Here is a 12,229-nt window from a genome sequence, read left to right as displayed (position 1 = left end):
CACACACACACACACACACACACACACACACACATATATATATATATATATATATAAGCTCGATACCATAGAGTCCCCCCCCCCACACACATAACAAATCTCAATTTAACCCCTGCATAAGACAATAAATACGATTTATATTCCGCTTTTACTCAAAACTTGATGGTGGTTTAAAGTGAGTTTTTGTAATAACTTCCGATTGCCGTGTGTGTTTTGGCCATGTATTGTTGCTGAAATTAAATATATTATAACCTCTGAGTCCGAGCAGCGATCACGGAAGAGAGAACACAAGCAGACAGCGCTGGAAGCTGCTAATGCTCATCAGTAAATCAGTGGAACATGAATAGAAGTGATGATTCTGTCACACGCACTAGTGTAAATGTAGCTAACAGATGTGTAAACTGAAGACTATTTGAGCTTTATTAAAACTATTTGCACTGATTTTTTGTTTGTTACATTTTGTTCCTTTGTGCAGTGGCTTTGAGTCTGTATAAACATCAACAAGCATGAACAAGTAATCTTGTTCAAATAGATTTAATAAAATTGGTATCGAAAAAAGTATCGTTCAGGAACCGGTATCGAAGTCAAGGTATCGGTATCGAAATCGAACATTTTTGAACGATACCCAGCCCTAATATTGACGTTTTAAGACTTTAAAAAACCTGCTTATTTAATTTAATTTAATTTAATTTAATTTAATTTAATTTAGTTTAATTTAATTTAATTTAATTTAATTTAATTTAATTTAATTTAATTTAATTTAATTTAATTTAATTTAATTTAGTTTAGTTTAGTTTTGTTTTGTTTTGTTTTGTTTTTTATTTTTAACAACATTTGCAACTTCATATAGTTGCCGTTTGGATTTTTTCCTGATCCAAAGAAATAAACTGTACATCATGTTGTGTTTTTAAAAAATATATTTTTAGGTGTTTTCCTTCCCTTTTTTCCTTAAAAAAATAAATAATAATAATAATAACCACCTTACTGCAACCAAAATTCAAAACTATGTTGCTAAAACATTTTTTCCATTTTTGCAGCACGGCATTCCTTAAATAGTGTGCAATTTTATATGAATTCAAACCTGTCTCTGTTGTTTGGGATTTTAAAAAGAAACTGCAAATAAGAATGAACGTTACTATTTTTTCAGCAACTATGAAATGATACCATGACCAGCGTTTCCTCCTGAGGGGGATGGTGACAGATTCATATCATTTATTCTCAAGAAAGCGCTCATACAGACTGAACCTTGACCTAGTTTTAGCTGCTTCAGTTCTATCTTGGTGTTGACCAAAGTTGATCACAACTTATTTTAGAGCCTGAAAAGTTACACAAAATGAGACGATTGTTTGTGTTTTTCTTTTTTATTAGTTTGTATTTTGAACATGTACATATGATAAGCACAGAACTTTAATGCAAAGCATTCTATAACCGTTACAACCCACGTGAGTAGTAATTTTGTGACCGCAGCGCTCTTCAAGTGACAGATGACTGAGAGTATTTCTGCAACACAAATGCAAAACAGCTTAAAGATGTTAAAACTGAATGTACAACAGTCCCTGGTCTGTCTGTCAGTATGTCCGCGATCTCTCATCAACACTGACTCTCTCTGCTGGATTTATAGCAGCGTTCGGCCCACACACTTGGCTCATAAAGCGCAGGTGCAGCTGACAGGACGACTCGTGGGAAAGATAAAACCTCTCACGCATCTGTTACCTCTCACCCACACGGCACGCTGTCGTCTGCTTGCTCTCACAGCGTGTTTCCTCTGGTGCTCGGTGATGATGCTCGAGAAAACCTAAGTTTGACCTGTTTGGTTTTGCTCAAATAGTTTCTCGCTGTGAATGTGCTCCTAATGGAACTATAAAGCAGATGGCAGAGTCTGTGGTCTGTGTTTTTATATATAAAGTGTCTGGCCTGCTGTGGCCGCAGTGCTGGCTGCGTCTGCATCGCTCACCCACTGAGTGATTTAGTGGCACACAGACCGCCTCTGGCAGTGCAGTCCAATAATCAAACTCCCCGAGCTCGGCATAAGTGAATTAAAGATGGCTCAGCATGCTCTTCCTGCTTTTGATTGACAGACACACATCTTCATACCTTCAGCCTCTGAGGACCCATCTGCAGATGAAGGTCAGGTCTGTAGACTGTGCGTCAGCTCCTGTGAAGAAAAAGAGGAAGATTCTGCTCAGCAGAACAAGAGCATCAAGCCACAAACGGGACTTATTAACAGTTTAGAATTTGAGAAGTGATGCTTAAATAAAAATAATATAGACCTTAGTATACGGCATGCTTCATTTCATAGAAACAGAAATGAGGCTATAAAACTCAAAATAGTAAATAGGAAATTTATGGTAAGACGCATTTTAAATGTTGCAGTGGCAGACTGACTCAACACTGGACTGCGTGAAATTAAATATGTTATCCCCTGCAGTGGAGGTCTGCTATATTCTGCTCCTGCAGCTTCCTCCAGCTGTTTCTGGGGGATCCCAAAGCCTTCCCAGTAGGGCTGTGCGATAATGACAAAAAAATGATATCGCAATATTTCCTGTCATTTTGTTGATAATGATAATTAGACAATATTTTGCTGAGCTTGTTATTGTGCTGGTATTTTATTAAATGGTGATTTTTGAAATGATTTGGGGGGGAAAGGGCAAATATACTTTAAATGCAAAGCTAAAATCGACAGCAGGCGGTGGCAAATCACTGAATGAGTGAGTCATTGAGTCATTCATTCAACCGATTCGTTCACACAGCTGATTGCTTCAGTAAAGAAACACTTAGAGATGCAAAACAGTTCTGCGGTGGCTTTGTTTGGAACTATTTTCATTGACGAAATAGAGCAAAAACAGGAACTAGTCTAAAATGTAAGTCAATTAATATTGGCTTGTTTATTGGACTGTTTTATAAAATCTATACCAGATTTACTAACAGCTTGTGCCATCACAAACTGCCTTTTGGCATTAAAATAGTACTTTCAGTTAAGAAGTAGTGCTGAAAAAGGCATGAACACAGTTATTTTTGTGCCTGACATTATTGAATATGCATTTGTAGGAGCTTCCATTGCAGACACAAAATTTATGGGAGGAGAGTATTTACATGAATCACGCAACGCAATTTACTATCGTTTGCGCTCATCAAATTACTGGTTAATTTGGTAGATTAACGCCCCAAAAACAGCATGTAAACTATTTTGTGCTTGAAAGGGCTGCATTTGTTGTTGCTAGAGGAGGCAGCGCAGAGAACTGAGAGTAGAAGGGAGAGGGGTTTTCAGCACGTTTTAATTTATTTGGAATGCCAGAAGAACACATTATTCGAGTCCGAATCCGAACATGTCTTATGCTAATTTACGCCGTGCTTGGTAGATCATGTTGGTCATTATGGAAATGAGATGTTGCGTCTGTGTTCTTTAATTTGTGCATTGTCAGTAAATCACCCGCAGAAAGCCATGGTCACTGAGACACCTCCAGCGCGTTAAGGAGGTGATCCAAGGAGGGCCAACCCTGTGCATGCAAACCGCTTATTTTTTATTGTACAATGGACAAATAATGGGCAACAACATCATATAGTGCCTTAAAAGAAAGCATTGATCAGATTCTAAGGCAGCATTGTGAGTTTCCTTCCTGGAGAAGGCAATACCAGAATGCATTGCAGCTAGGTCACAAATATTTTTTATCCGAGTTGGTTGGCTTGGTAGTTTCCATAAATGTTGATTTATTAAATTCTGAAATGTGTTGATAAGAATAGTTAATCTAAAAACTGACAATTTCAACCAACTCTTGTTTCTTGTTTGTGCCTACAAAACTATTGCATTGTTAGCAACATGCTAACGTCAGACAGAGAGATCTGCTTTGAGCATCGGTCCAAACTCTCGTGCTGTTTCTGTGGCGTGGTTGAGTGACCATTAATGGAGTTTCTGGCCTCGAAGAGCGTTTCAGATCATTCACTTACGAGGTTCATTTGGGTTAAAAGCTAGCCTGCTTCACCAGACAGACTCCTGGGTTATAGTCTCTTTCTGTGCGAGTAGTTACTTACGCTGAGTGAGGTTCTGTAATGAAATCACTCTCACTCCCTACACATGAGCGGATCTTCTCTCAAGGTCATTCTGTGGAAAGCCCTCCTCTCACCGCTGACACACAACAGGCATGTGCGTGATTCAGAGGCATCCAAAGACACTATCCCATCAGCCTTTTCTCAATATTATCAGTTTCTCATGTTTACTCATGGTTCTGTGAGCTCACTGAAGGTCCACAAACATCTCTGTCCAGATCTGCCTTTATTTACACCAGACTCCCATCCACAGCAGACCCGGACCCTCCTGCTAGTTTCACTGCCATGACTAATGTCTTTCATTCGTAGTGAAAGCAGTGTGTGTGTGTTGTTCTGTTAGGAGTAGTGGGTTTCCTCATTCCACACTAGCTTCACGTCTTATCACAGAGCCATTGATGGGAATATGTTGATTCCTGGAAACATTGCTGTAATATTCTACAGAATGAGGGTCTGTTTGTGCCTGTTATCTGAGCTGTTGTTTGGTCTGTAGCAGCCGAGTCTCGACCCACTGTTCTGAAGTATATTGTATACACAGAAATGCTGAGCGCTGACTGAGCTGGCTGGATATTTCAGGGTGCAGTTTTTTTTATCATGCAATACTCTCATTCAAGCCAGCCTGCTTTACCAGCTCACTGACACCAGATCTTTGAGAAATACTCAGGGTTTAGATGAAGGCACTACAGATGACTTGAGCTTTCCTGTGACGGAGATAGGGCTGGGTCGAGTGGGGGAGGTGTGTGTGTGTGTGTGTGTGTGTGTGTGTGTGTGTGTGTGTGTGTGTGTGTGGCGGGGGGGGGGGGTGAAGACACCCGCTCAGGGGGAGCGCAGTTATATTTGTGTCTGAATGAAAACGAAACGATCCCGTGTCAGAATGGTTGACATAACACTAGGCAGAAGCCTTGTAAATGTCCTAATCAGTTCAAAATGTCTGAGAAAGTCCTGCGTTTTCACCAGAAGTGTGGGAGGTGTGTGTGTGTGTGTGTGTGTGTGTGTGTGTGTGTGTGTGTGTGTGTGTGTGTCGGGAGGAAGTGATGAAGTCACCCGCTCAGAGAGAGACAGAGGGAGTGACACAGAGCTTTCTGGGATGAGCGGTGTTTTGTTTTTGTGCTCATCCACTAGAATGATCTGTGGCTGGTGGCCATGGTCGGCGATGTGTTTTACTGGGGCTTCTGCTGTCTGAGACGCTGGAAGAGAGAGAAGAAGAAGGTAAGCAGATGGGAGTTCACACACGATGACAGCGCAGTCTTCACGTTTCATCATATGATGTAAAAGACTAATTCAGTTTGACTCTGATGCTGATGGATTTAACAAACTTCATAACATTCAAGCATGTGTTTGGATGAGATGCAGCTTAGCAGGTGCCTTTTATAGTTCTCCCTCTTGAATTCATTTCATCTTAATTCATTGGGCTTGAAGCTGGATGTTCATCTGCTTTATTCTTCATCTGATCACACTCAGATCAAATGATCATTCTCGCATTATTTTCTGTTAAATTCATTCTGTGTCTTCTGACATCATACGAAATGGGAAATTCATGACCCAAAAAGAACATTCATAAAGTCTTCTAATTCTTAATAATAATTGTTTAGATTTTTAGATACAGCAGTGGATTAGTTTGAGACCTTCATCTTTGGATCACATCCTTGACTAGTTAACCGGGTCACGTCACAGTGTTTGTGTGTCACTAACAGCACAGACACACTGATCCTTACTTGCATTTATTCATCTAGCACAGACTCAGAAATCATCAGTGAAACAGCAAACCCATGACAATAGCACTGCTGCTGTTACACACAGTAAGCTGCAGGAGCTGTTTTAGTACTTTTGAAACCTGGCAGAAAAAAAAAACTGTTCAAATATGCTGTTTATTTACCATAATATTGTGCTCTGTAGACCCGCTATGCAGGGTAGACGGCATATTTAATGGGATGCTATTGAACACAAGGCTGTGAGGACAAAGTCAGATTGTGCAGAGGACTCATCTGGTTCCTGTGGTCTTGTCCCGGTGGTCGTCTTGAGACAAGGTCTTTACAGGGGATCTGTATCTGGGGCTCATCTAGTTGTCCTGGTCTCCGCTGTCTTTCAGGGCTGTAGAGGTCCTCTCTAGGTGCTGATCCACCATCTGGTCTGAATACAGACTGGATCCGGGTGACTGCAGTGACCATCTGATCTGGATACAGACTGGATCTGGTGGCTATGGTGACCTCGGAATAAGAGAGAAACAGACTAATATTAGCGTAGATGCCGTGATCGTGGTGATCACATGCACTGCGGGATCTTCTAGAAACTTTCCTTACATGAAAGCTGTGCTGCTTTCCCAATAACAGCGTGAGGGAGATGGGGGACTTTTGCTGCTTTATTTAGAAAAGAATGTCTGTAACTGTATTAAAAGTCAATATTCTACCCAGCAGGTTAAGGAGGGACTCTACAGAAGAGTTTCGTGTAGTTGTGTGGGTATTGGTTGACTGGAAACGGTGGTGTTGTGGTTGTGTATCTGTGGGTGGAGCAGTGTTGTGTGTTTTCAGACGCGGTTCGGGTGTGTGTCTGTGGTCTGTCGGCTCTGTTTTCTGTGTTGGTTGAGAGTCTGTGAAGCAGCTACTGAAACGAGGAAGCAGTGGGCAGCCACCTCACTGGAGGCTCCGTCTAAAGGCCTCATTCACACATGAATTAGGGTTCAAGCCCTCTCTTTTGATTCAAAGAAATGGACAAACTCTGTTAAACAATTTAGTATGCATCTAACATCATGTCATCACATTCATTGTAATGTTTCATATTTGAAAAAAAAACACAAAAAAAACACCAAAAAGCTGTTGCAGGATAAGCCTTAGCCAAAAGGTGGTCTTAATTTCTCAAAATAATTTGGTCCCATTAGTTAGTCTTAAAAATGTCTAAACATCATTGCATTGCATAGCAAAATATCAAAGCACACATTTCACAACATAATGCACAGATCTCATACTATTAATAGTGTTATTATAAAGAATAGATGTAGTTTGTCATTGCTGACATGATGAAGAGAAAAGACACTTGATATAATGTTTATATAACATTATTGGGTCATTGTATGAAAACAAGGACGAGTCTATCTGACTTTCTGCCGTTCTTTCTCAGTTTTATGATCACTAAAGCATTTGTGTAGATAAACTAGACTGTCTTTATTAGATCATCTTCAGCTAGTTTGAGGCTGGACATTCCTGTGTGCTTCGGATGTCTCTCTTATTTTAGGTGTAAATCTATGCAAATGAACGTGAAGAGACGTCTGTGTGTTTCATGGCTGTGATGGGAGAGGATCACCGATGATGTGTTAAACAGCTGCTGCTGAATGAATAGATTCATATTTAATGTTTAAATGAATGATTCTTTCTCTTTGATTACTGTGGAGGACAACAGAGTTTAGCATTTTGCTATTCTCAACCATATGAGGACATGCACAATCATTCAGAACCTCTTCTGTATCACTTCTTCAGACTGAAGTAATTAAAAGTCATTCTCTCTGGCTGATCCGTTACTGACGGGTCTGACGTGTGACGAGCTAGAACAGAATGAATGAATGGATTCATCCAATAATGTGTGAATGTGTTCTGGGCACGCTCTCTCTCAGCAAACGCTCTGACAGAAACCGGAGGCAGTCGTGTGCTGTTGATCAGTGATGCTGCAGAAGATCCTTCAGCCTCAGCACAGAAGCGTCTCTGATCTCAGTGTCTGTGTGCTCCAGGTCGCCGGAGAGCAGAAGTATCACCCAGAATGCTTCACCTGTCTGAGCTGCCGAGCGTTCATCGGTGATGGAGACACGTATGCTCTGGTGGAGCGATCCAAACTCTACTGGTGAGTGACCTTCACATTATACTCATGACAAATGGCTCCAGTTCTTGTTCTTGACTTGAGCGTGTGCATTACGGGTTATTAGTATGTGTGAATAATAACAACAACAAATAATCATTTCAGTTACTGTAGCAACTGAAATTGTAAACACCGTAAACTGTCCACATAGCATGATGTATGAATATGATTTGAGCCAGAACAGCATATTAATAAATCACTAATAAACCTAGTAAATGTTGTTGTGATGTTTAGCATAATATATGGTGACATTTGGCTTTAATTTCACCTTTGCTTTCCAAAAGCTTTCCATTGACTTGTTGCTCATTAGTATGCATAGTACTAGCATATTGACTGTTTATTAATACTTATTAATGCATGTCCATATTCTAGATCCCTTAACCCTACCCCATACCTAAACATAAGTTCTACAACAACTACCTTACTTAATATCAATAAGCAGCACATTTAGAGTTTACTGAGGGAAAACTGTTAGTTAATAGTGAATGTGTTCCCTAATCTAAAGCATTAGCAAAAAATAAAAATAAATACTTCCAAAATGTGTACACTTTAACCTGCTGTTTTTTAAATCATGTGTGCGTCCCAGAATGATTAGTGAGCCCTTATCAACTTACTTTCATAATCATCAGCACTTATATTTATAATGACTGGAATGTTCCAGTGTGAAACACAGATACTTGAACTGTTTAACTAGTTATTTTATGAAGCATTATACGTAGATGTTTGCTGATGTTATTAAGTAAAAGTATAACGTCACCAGATCATCAGAAATCCATGATATGACATCTTGTCCGTTAAACATGAAGATATAAATATATAAATATACAGATATAAACTTTTAAAAGCATGTTCTCATATGAAATCATTGAGTGATTTCTGACATGTTTTGTGGTGATGTGATGGAGAGCGTTTCTTCTGCTGTGTGTTGAATGCGTGCAGTCTGTCTGATGGTAATGATCGGCTGTGTCTCCCTCTAGTGGACACTGTTATTACCAGACGATCGTGACTCCGGTCATTCTGCCCGACTCGCCGTGCTCCAGGATTCCTCACACGGTCACACTAGTGTCCATTCCCGCCTCCACCGATGGGAAACGAGGCTTGTCCGTGTCCATCGATCAGGGCTCCAGTCCCAATGGCTTCAGCCCCGAACACACACACACCGTCAGAGTCTCCGAGTGAGTGTGGAAACACTCTGCTCACTTACACCTCAACACAAACAGAACATTAGAATATTTAAACATGCAGAACATGAGAATCCTGATCAGAGGGAAAGATTCTGCTCTGATTTGTAGGTACCTGTATAAGTGTTAGAGGTTCTGTGATGCTGGAGAGCGTGATGATCAGGATCATGTAGCTCTTACGCTGATCATTTACTTTAATGACAACAACACTGATACATTTACAGATCAATAATTAGGAGCAAAATATAGTTATGACTGATAACTCATATCAGATGTGTTTGATATTTTTGTGTAGAATTTACACAACTCATTTGATTGGGGGGGAAATAAAGACTGATGATGATCTGCCAGTATCCAGACTAAAGATACAAGTGATGATCAGCAGGAGTCTGGCCAGTCTTGTATTTCTACTAGAAATCGTGTGTTCCTTCATGTCTTCATGTGGTTTTGTCCGTGTGTTCAGGGTGGACCCAGAGTGCATCAGTCCAGACGTCAAGAACTCTATACATGTTGGCGACCGGATCCTGGAGATCAATGGAACCCCAATCCAGAACGTTCCTCTGGACGAGGTGAATAAAACCCTTGTGCAGACGATTCACACATATGTGACGGCTTTATTCTATAGAGCCACAGTTAGTTTGACTGCAGACGGACTGCAATTCATGCATTCATTCATGTTTCTGGCCTTCATGACAGTGTGTTTGACTCAAAGCCTCGTGTGTGTGTGTCAGATTGATCTGCTGATCCAGGAGACCAGTCGTCTGCTACAGCTGACCATTGAACACGACCCTCATGACCACGGCCCCTCGGAGGACCAGGTGGACAGGCCGACACCCCCGTCTGAGGGGCCCAGTCCCATCACGCCCATCACACGGCCCCCCAGCCAGGACATTAACACCTTGCGCTCGCGGATCATCACGTCAGTAAAGCACCACGCTTTTGCTGTGGCTACAGTTAGTTACGCACACGTATCACACACAGCCAGTGTTTTAGTCAAGAATCGATTGTTAGTGTTTCAACAAGTATCCAAACTTTGGCATTTAACTCTTCACTGCATAACAAAATGCTAACAGCTACACAATCTCTTGCGCTGGATCACTGTCTCGATGTGTGTGTTTGGTCCATTTAGTTGTCATCGGCTGTTGTGATGCATGTTATTCTACTTGAGTTATTTGAGTCTGATTTGAACACAGTCGATGTGTGTGTTTGCGCAGGCGCAGCTACAGTATTGATAAATCTCCATGCTCCAGTAACACTCCATCTCCACTGTCTCTGAGGAAAGACATCGGCCGCTCCGAGTCGCTGCGCGTCGTGTCCAACAGCACACACCGAATATTCAGAGCCTCCGACCTGATCCACGGAGAGGTTCTGGGTACAGGCTGCTTCGGACAGGCCATAAAGGTGAGCACACACTCTCTGTCCTCACTATACACACACACACACACACACACACACACACACACACACACACACTCTCTCTCTGTCCCCAATACACACGCCCACACACACACACACACACTCTATGTCCTCACTACACACACACACACAAACTCTCTCTACACACTCTCTCTCTGTCCTCAATACACACGCACACACACACACACACACACTCTATGTCCTCACTACACACACACACACAAACTCTCTCTCTGTCCCATACACTGTAGAAAAGTAAAGCCAAAATGCCCTAGATATGGCTGCTATCTTGCACCAATTATTTAGTGCCCGAGTCTGCGCAGTAGTGATTCATTTGGAGCCCGAGTCTGCGCAGCAGTGATTCGTTTAGAGCCCGAGTCTGTGCACCAGTGATTAATTTAGACCCCGAGTCTGCACAGCAGTGATTCATGTAGTGCCCGAGTCTGCGTAATAGTGATTTGTTTGGAACCAGAGTCTGCACAGCAGATTCATTTAGAGCCCGAGTCTGTATAATAGTGATTTGTTTACAGCCCGAGTCTGCACAGTAGTGATTCATTTAGAGCCCGAGTCTGCGCAGCAGTGATTCGTTTAGAGCCCGAGTCTGCGCAGTAGTGAATAATTTGGAGCCTGAGTCTACACAGTAGTGAATAGTTTGGAGCACGAGTCTGCACAGTAGTGAATAGTTTGGAGCCCGAGTCTGCATAATAGTGATTCGTTTACAGCCCGAGTCTGCACAGTAGTGATTAGTTTAGAGCCCAAGTCTGCGCAGTAGTGAATAATTTGGAGCCCGAGTCTGCGCAGTAGTGAATAGTTTGGAGCCCGAGTTTGTGCAGCAGTGAATAGTTTGGAATCCAAGTCTGCGCAGCAGTGAATAGTTTGGAGCCTGAGTCTGCATAATAGTGATTAATTTAGAGCCTGAGTCTGCGCATCAGTGATTCGTTTGGAGCCCAAGTCTGCGCAGTAGTGAATAGTTTGGAGCCCGAGTTTGTGCAGCAGTGAATAGTTTGGAATCCAAGTCTGCGCAGCAGTGAATAGTTTGGAGCCTGAGTCTGCATAATAGTGATTAATTTAGAGCCTGAGTCTGCGCATCAGTGATTCGTTTGGAGCCCAAGTCTGCGCAGTAGTGAATAGTTTGGAGCCCGAGTCTGTGCAGCAGTGAATAGGTTGGAGCCCAAGTCTGTGCACCAGTGATTAATTTAGACCCCGAGTCTGCACAGCAGTGATTCATGTAGTGCCCGAGTCTGCGTAATAGTGATTTGTTTGGAACCAGAGTCTGCGCAGCAGTGATTCATTTAGAGCCCGAGTCTGTGCAGTAGTGATTCATTTGGAGCCCGAGTCTGCGCAGCAGTGATTAGTTTAGAGCCCGAGTCTGCGCAAGTAGAGATTAGTTTAGAGCCTGAGTGCGCAGTAGAGATTTGTTAGTTTAGAGCCTGAGTCTGCGCAGTAGTGATTCGTTTGGAGCCCGAGTCTGCGCAGTAGTGAATAGTTTGGAGCCCGAGTCTGTGCAGCAGTGAATAGTTTGGAATCCAAGTCTGTGCTGTAGAGAATAGTTTGGAGCCCAAGTCTGCGCAGTAGTGAATAGTTTGGAGCCCGAGTCTGTGCAGCAGTGAATAGTTTGGAATCCAAGTCTGCGCAGCAGTGAATAGTTTGGAGCCTGAGTCTGCATAATAGTGATTAATTTAGAGCCTGAGTCTGCGCATCAGTGATTCGTTTGGAGCCCAAGTCTGCGCAGTAGTGAATAGATTGGA

At 42.0% G+C, this 12,229-nt stretch overlaps 1 protein-coding gene across 3 annotated transcripts in view; it reads left to right on the top strand.

Annotated features, from left to right (window-relative positions):
* limk1a (LIM domain kinase 1a) overlaps positions 1-12,229 on the top strand; it is a 60,710-nt gene that overhangs the window by 34,060 nt on the left and 14,421 nt on the right. For 2 of the 3 annotated variants that reach the window (XM_016232816.1, XM_016232817.1), the window contains 5 exons: positions 7,760-7,869; positions 8,862-9,059; positions 9,529-9,634; positions 9,797-9,984; positions 10,280-10,466. In XM_016232816.1, the coding sequence (XP_016088302.1) occupies positions 7,760-7,869; positions 8,862-9,059; positions 9,529-9,634; positions 9,797-9,984; positions 10,280-10,466 (789 nt within the window). Of the gene's footprint in view, positions 1-5,105; positions 5,251-7,759; positions 7,870-8,861; positions 9,060-9,528; positions 9,635-9,796; positions 9,985-10,279; positions 10,467-12,229 lie in introns of those variants that run through there. The other variant, XM_016232818.1, reaches the window with a different exon arrangement.

Source organism: Sinocyclocheilus grahami, unplaced genomic scaffold, assembly GCF_001515645.1.
Source record: "Sinocyclocheilus grahami isolate Dianchi unplaced genomic scaffold, SAMN03320097.WGS_v1.1 scaffold419.1, whole genome shotgun sequence".
Lineage (NCBI taxonomy): Eukaryota > Metazoa > Chordata > Actinopteri > Cypriniformes > Cyprinidae > Sinocyclocheilus > Sinocyclocheilus grahami.
The sequence above is the reverse complement of the archived record's forward strand: the minus strand, read 5'-3'. Positions and strand labels throughout refer to the sequence as shown.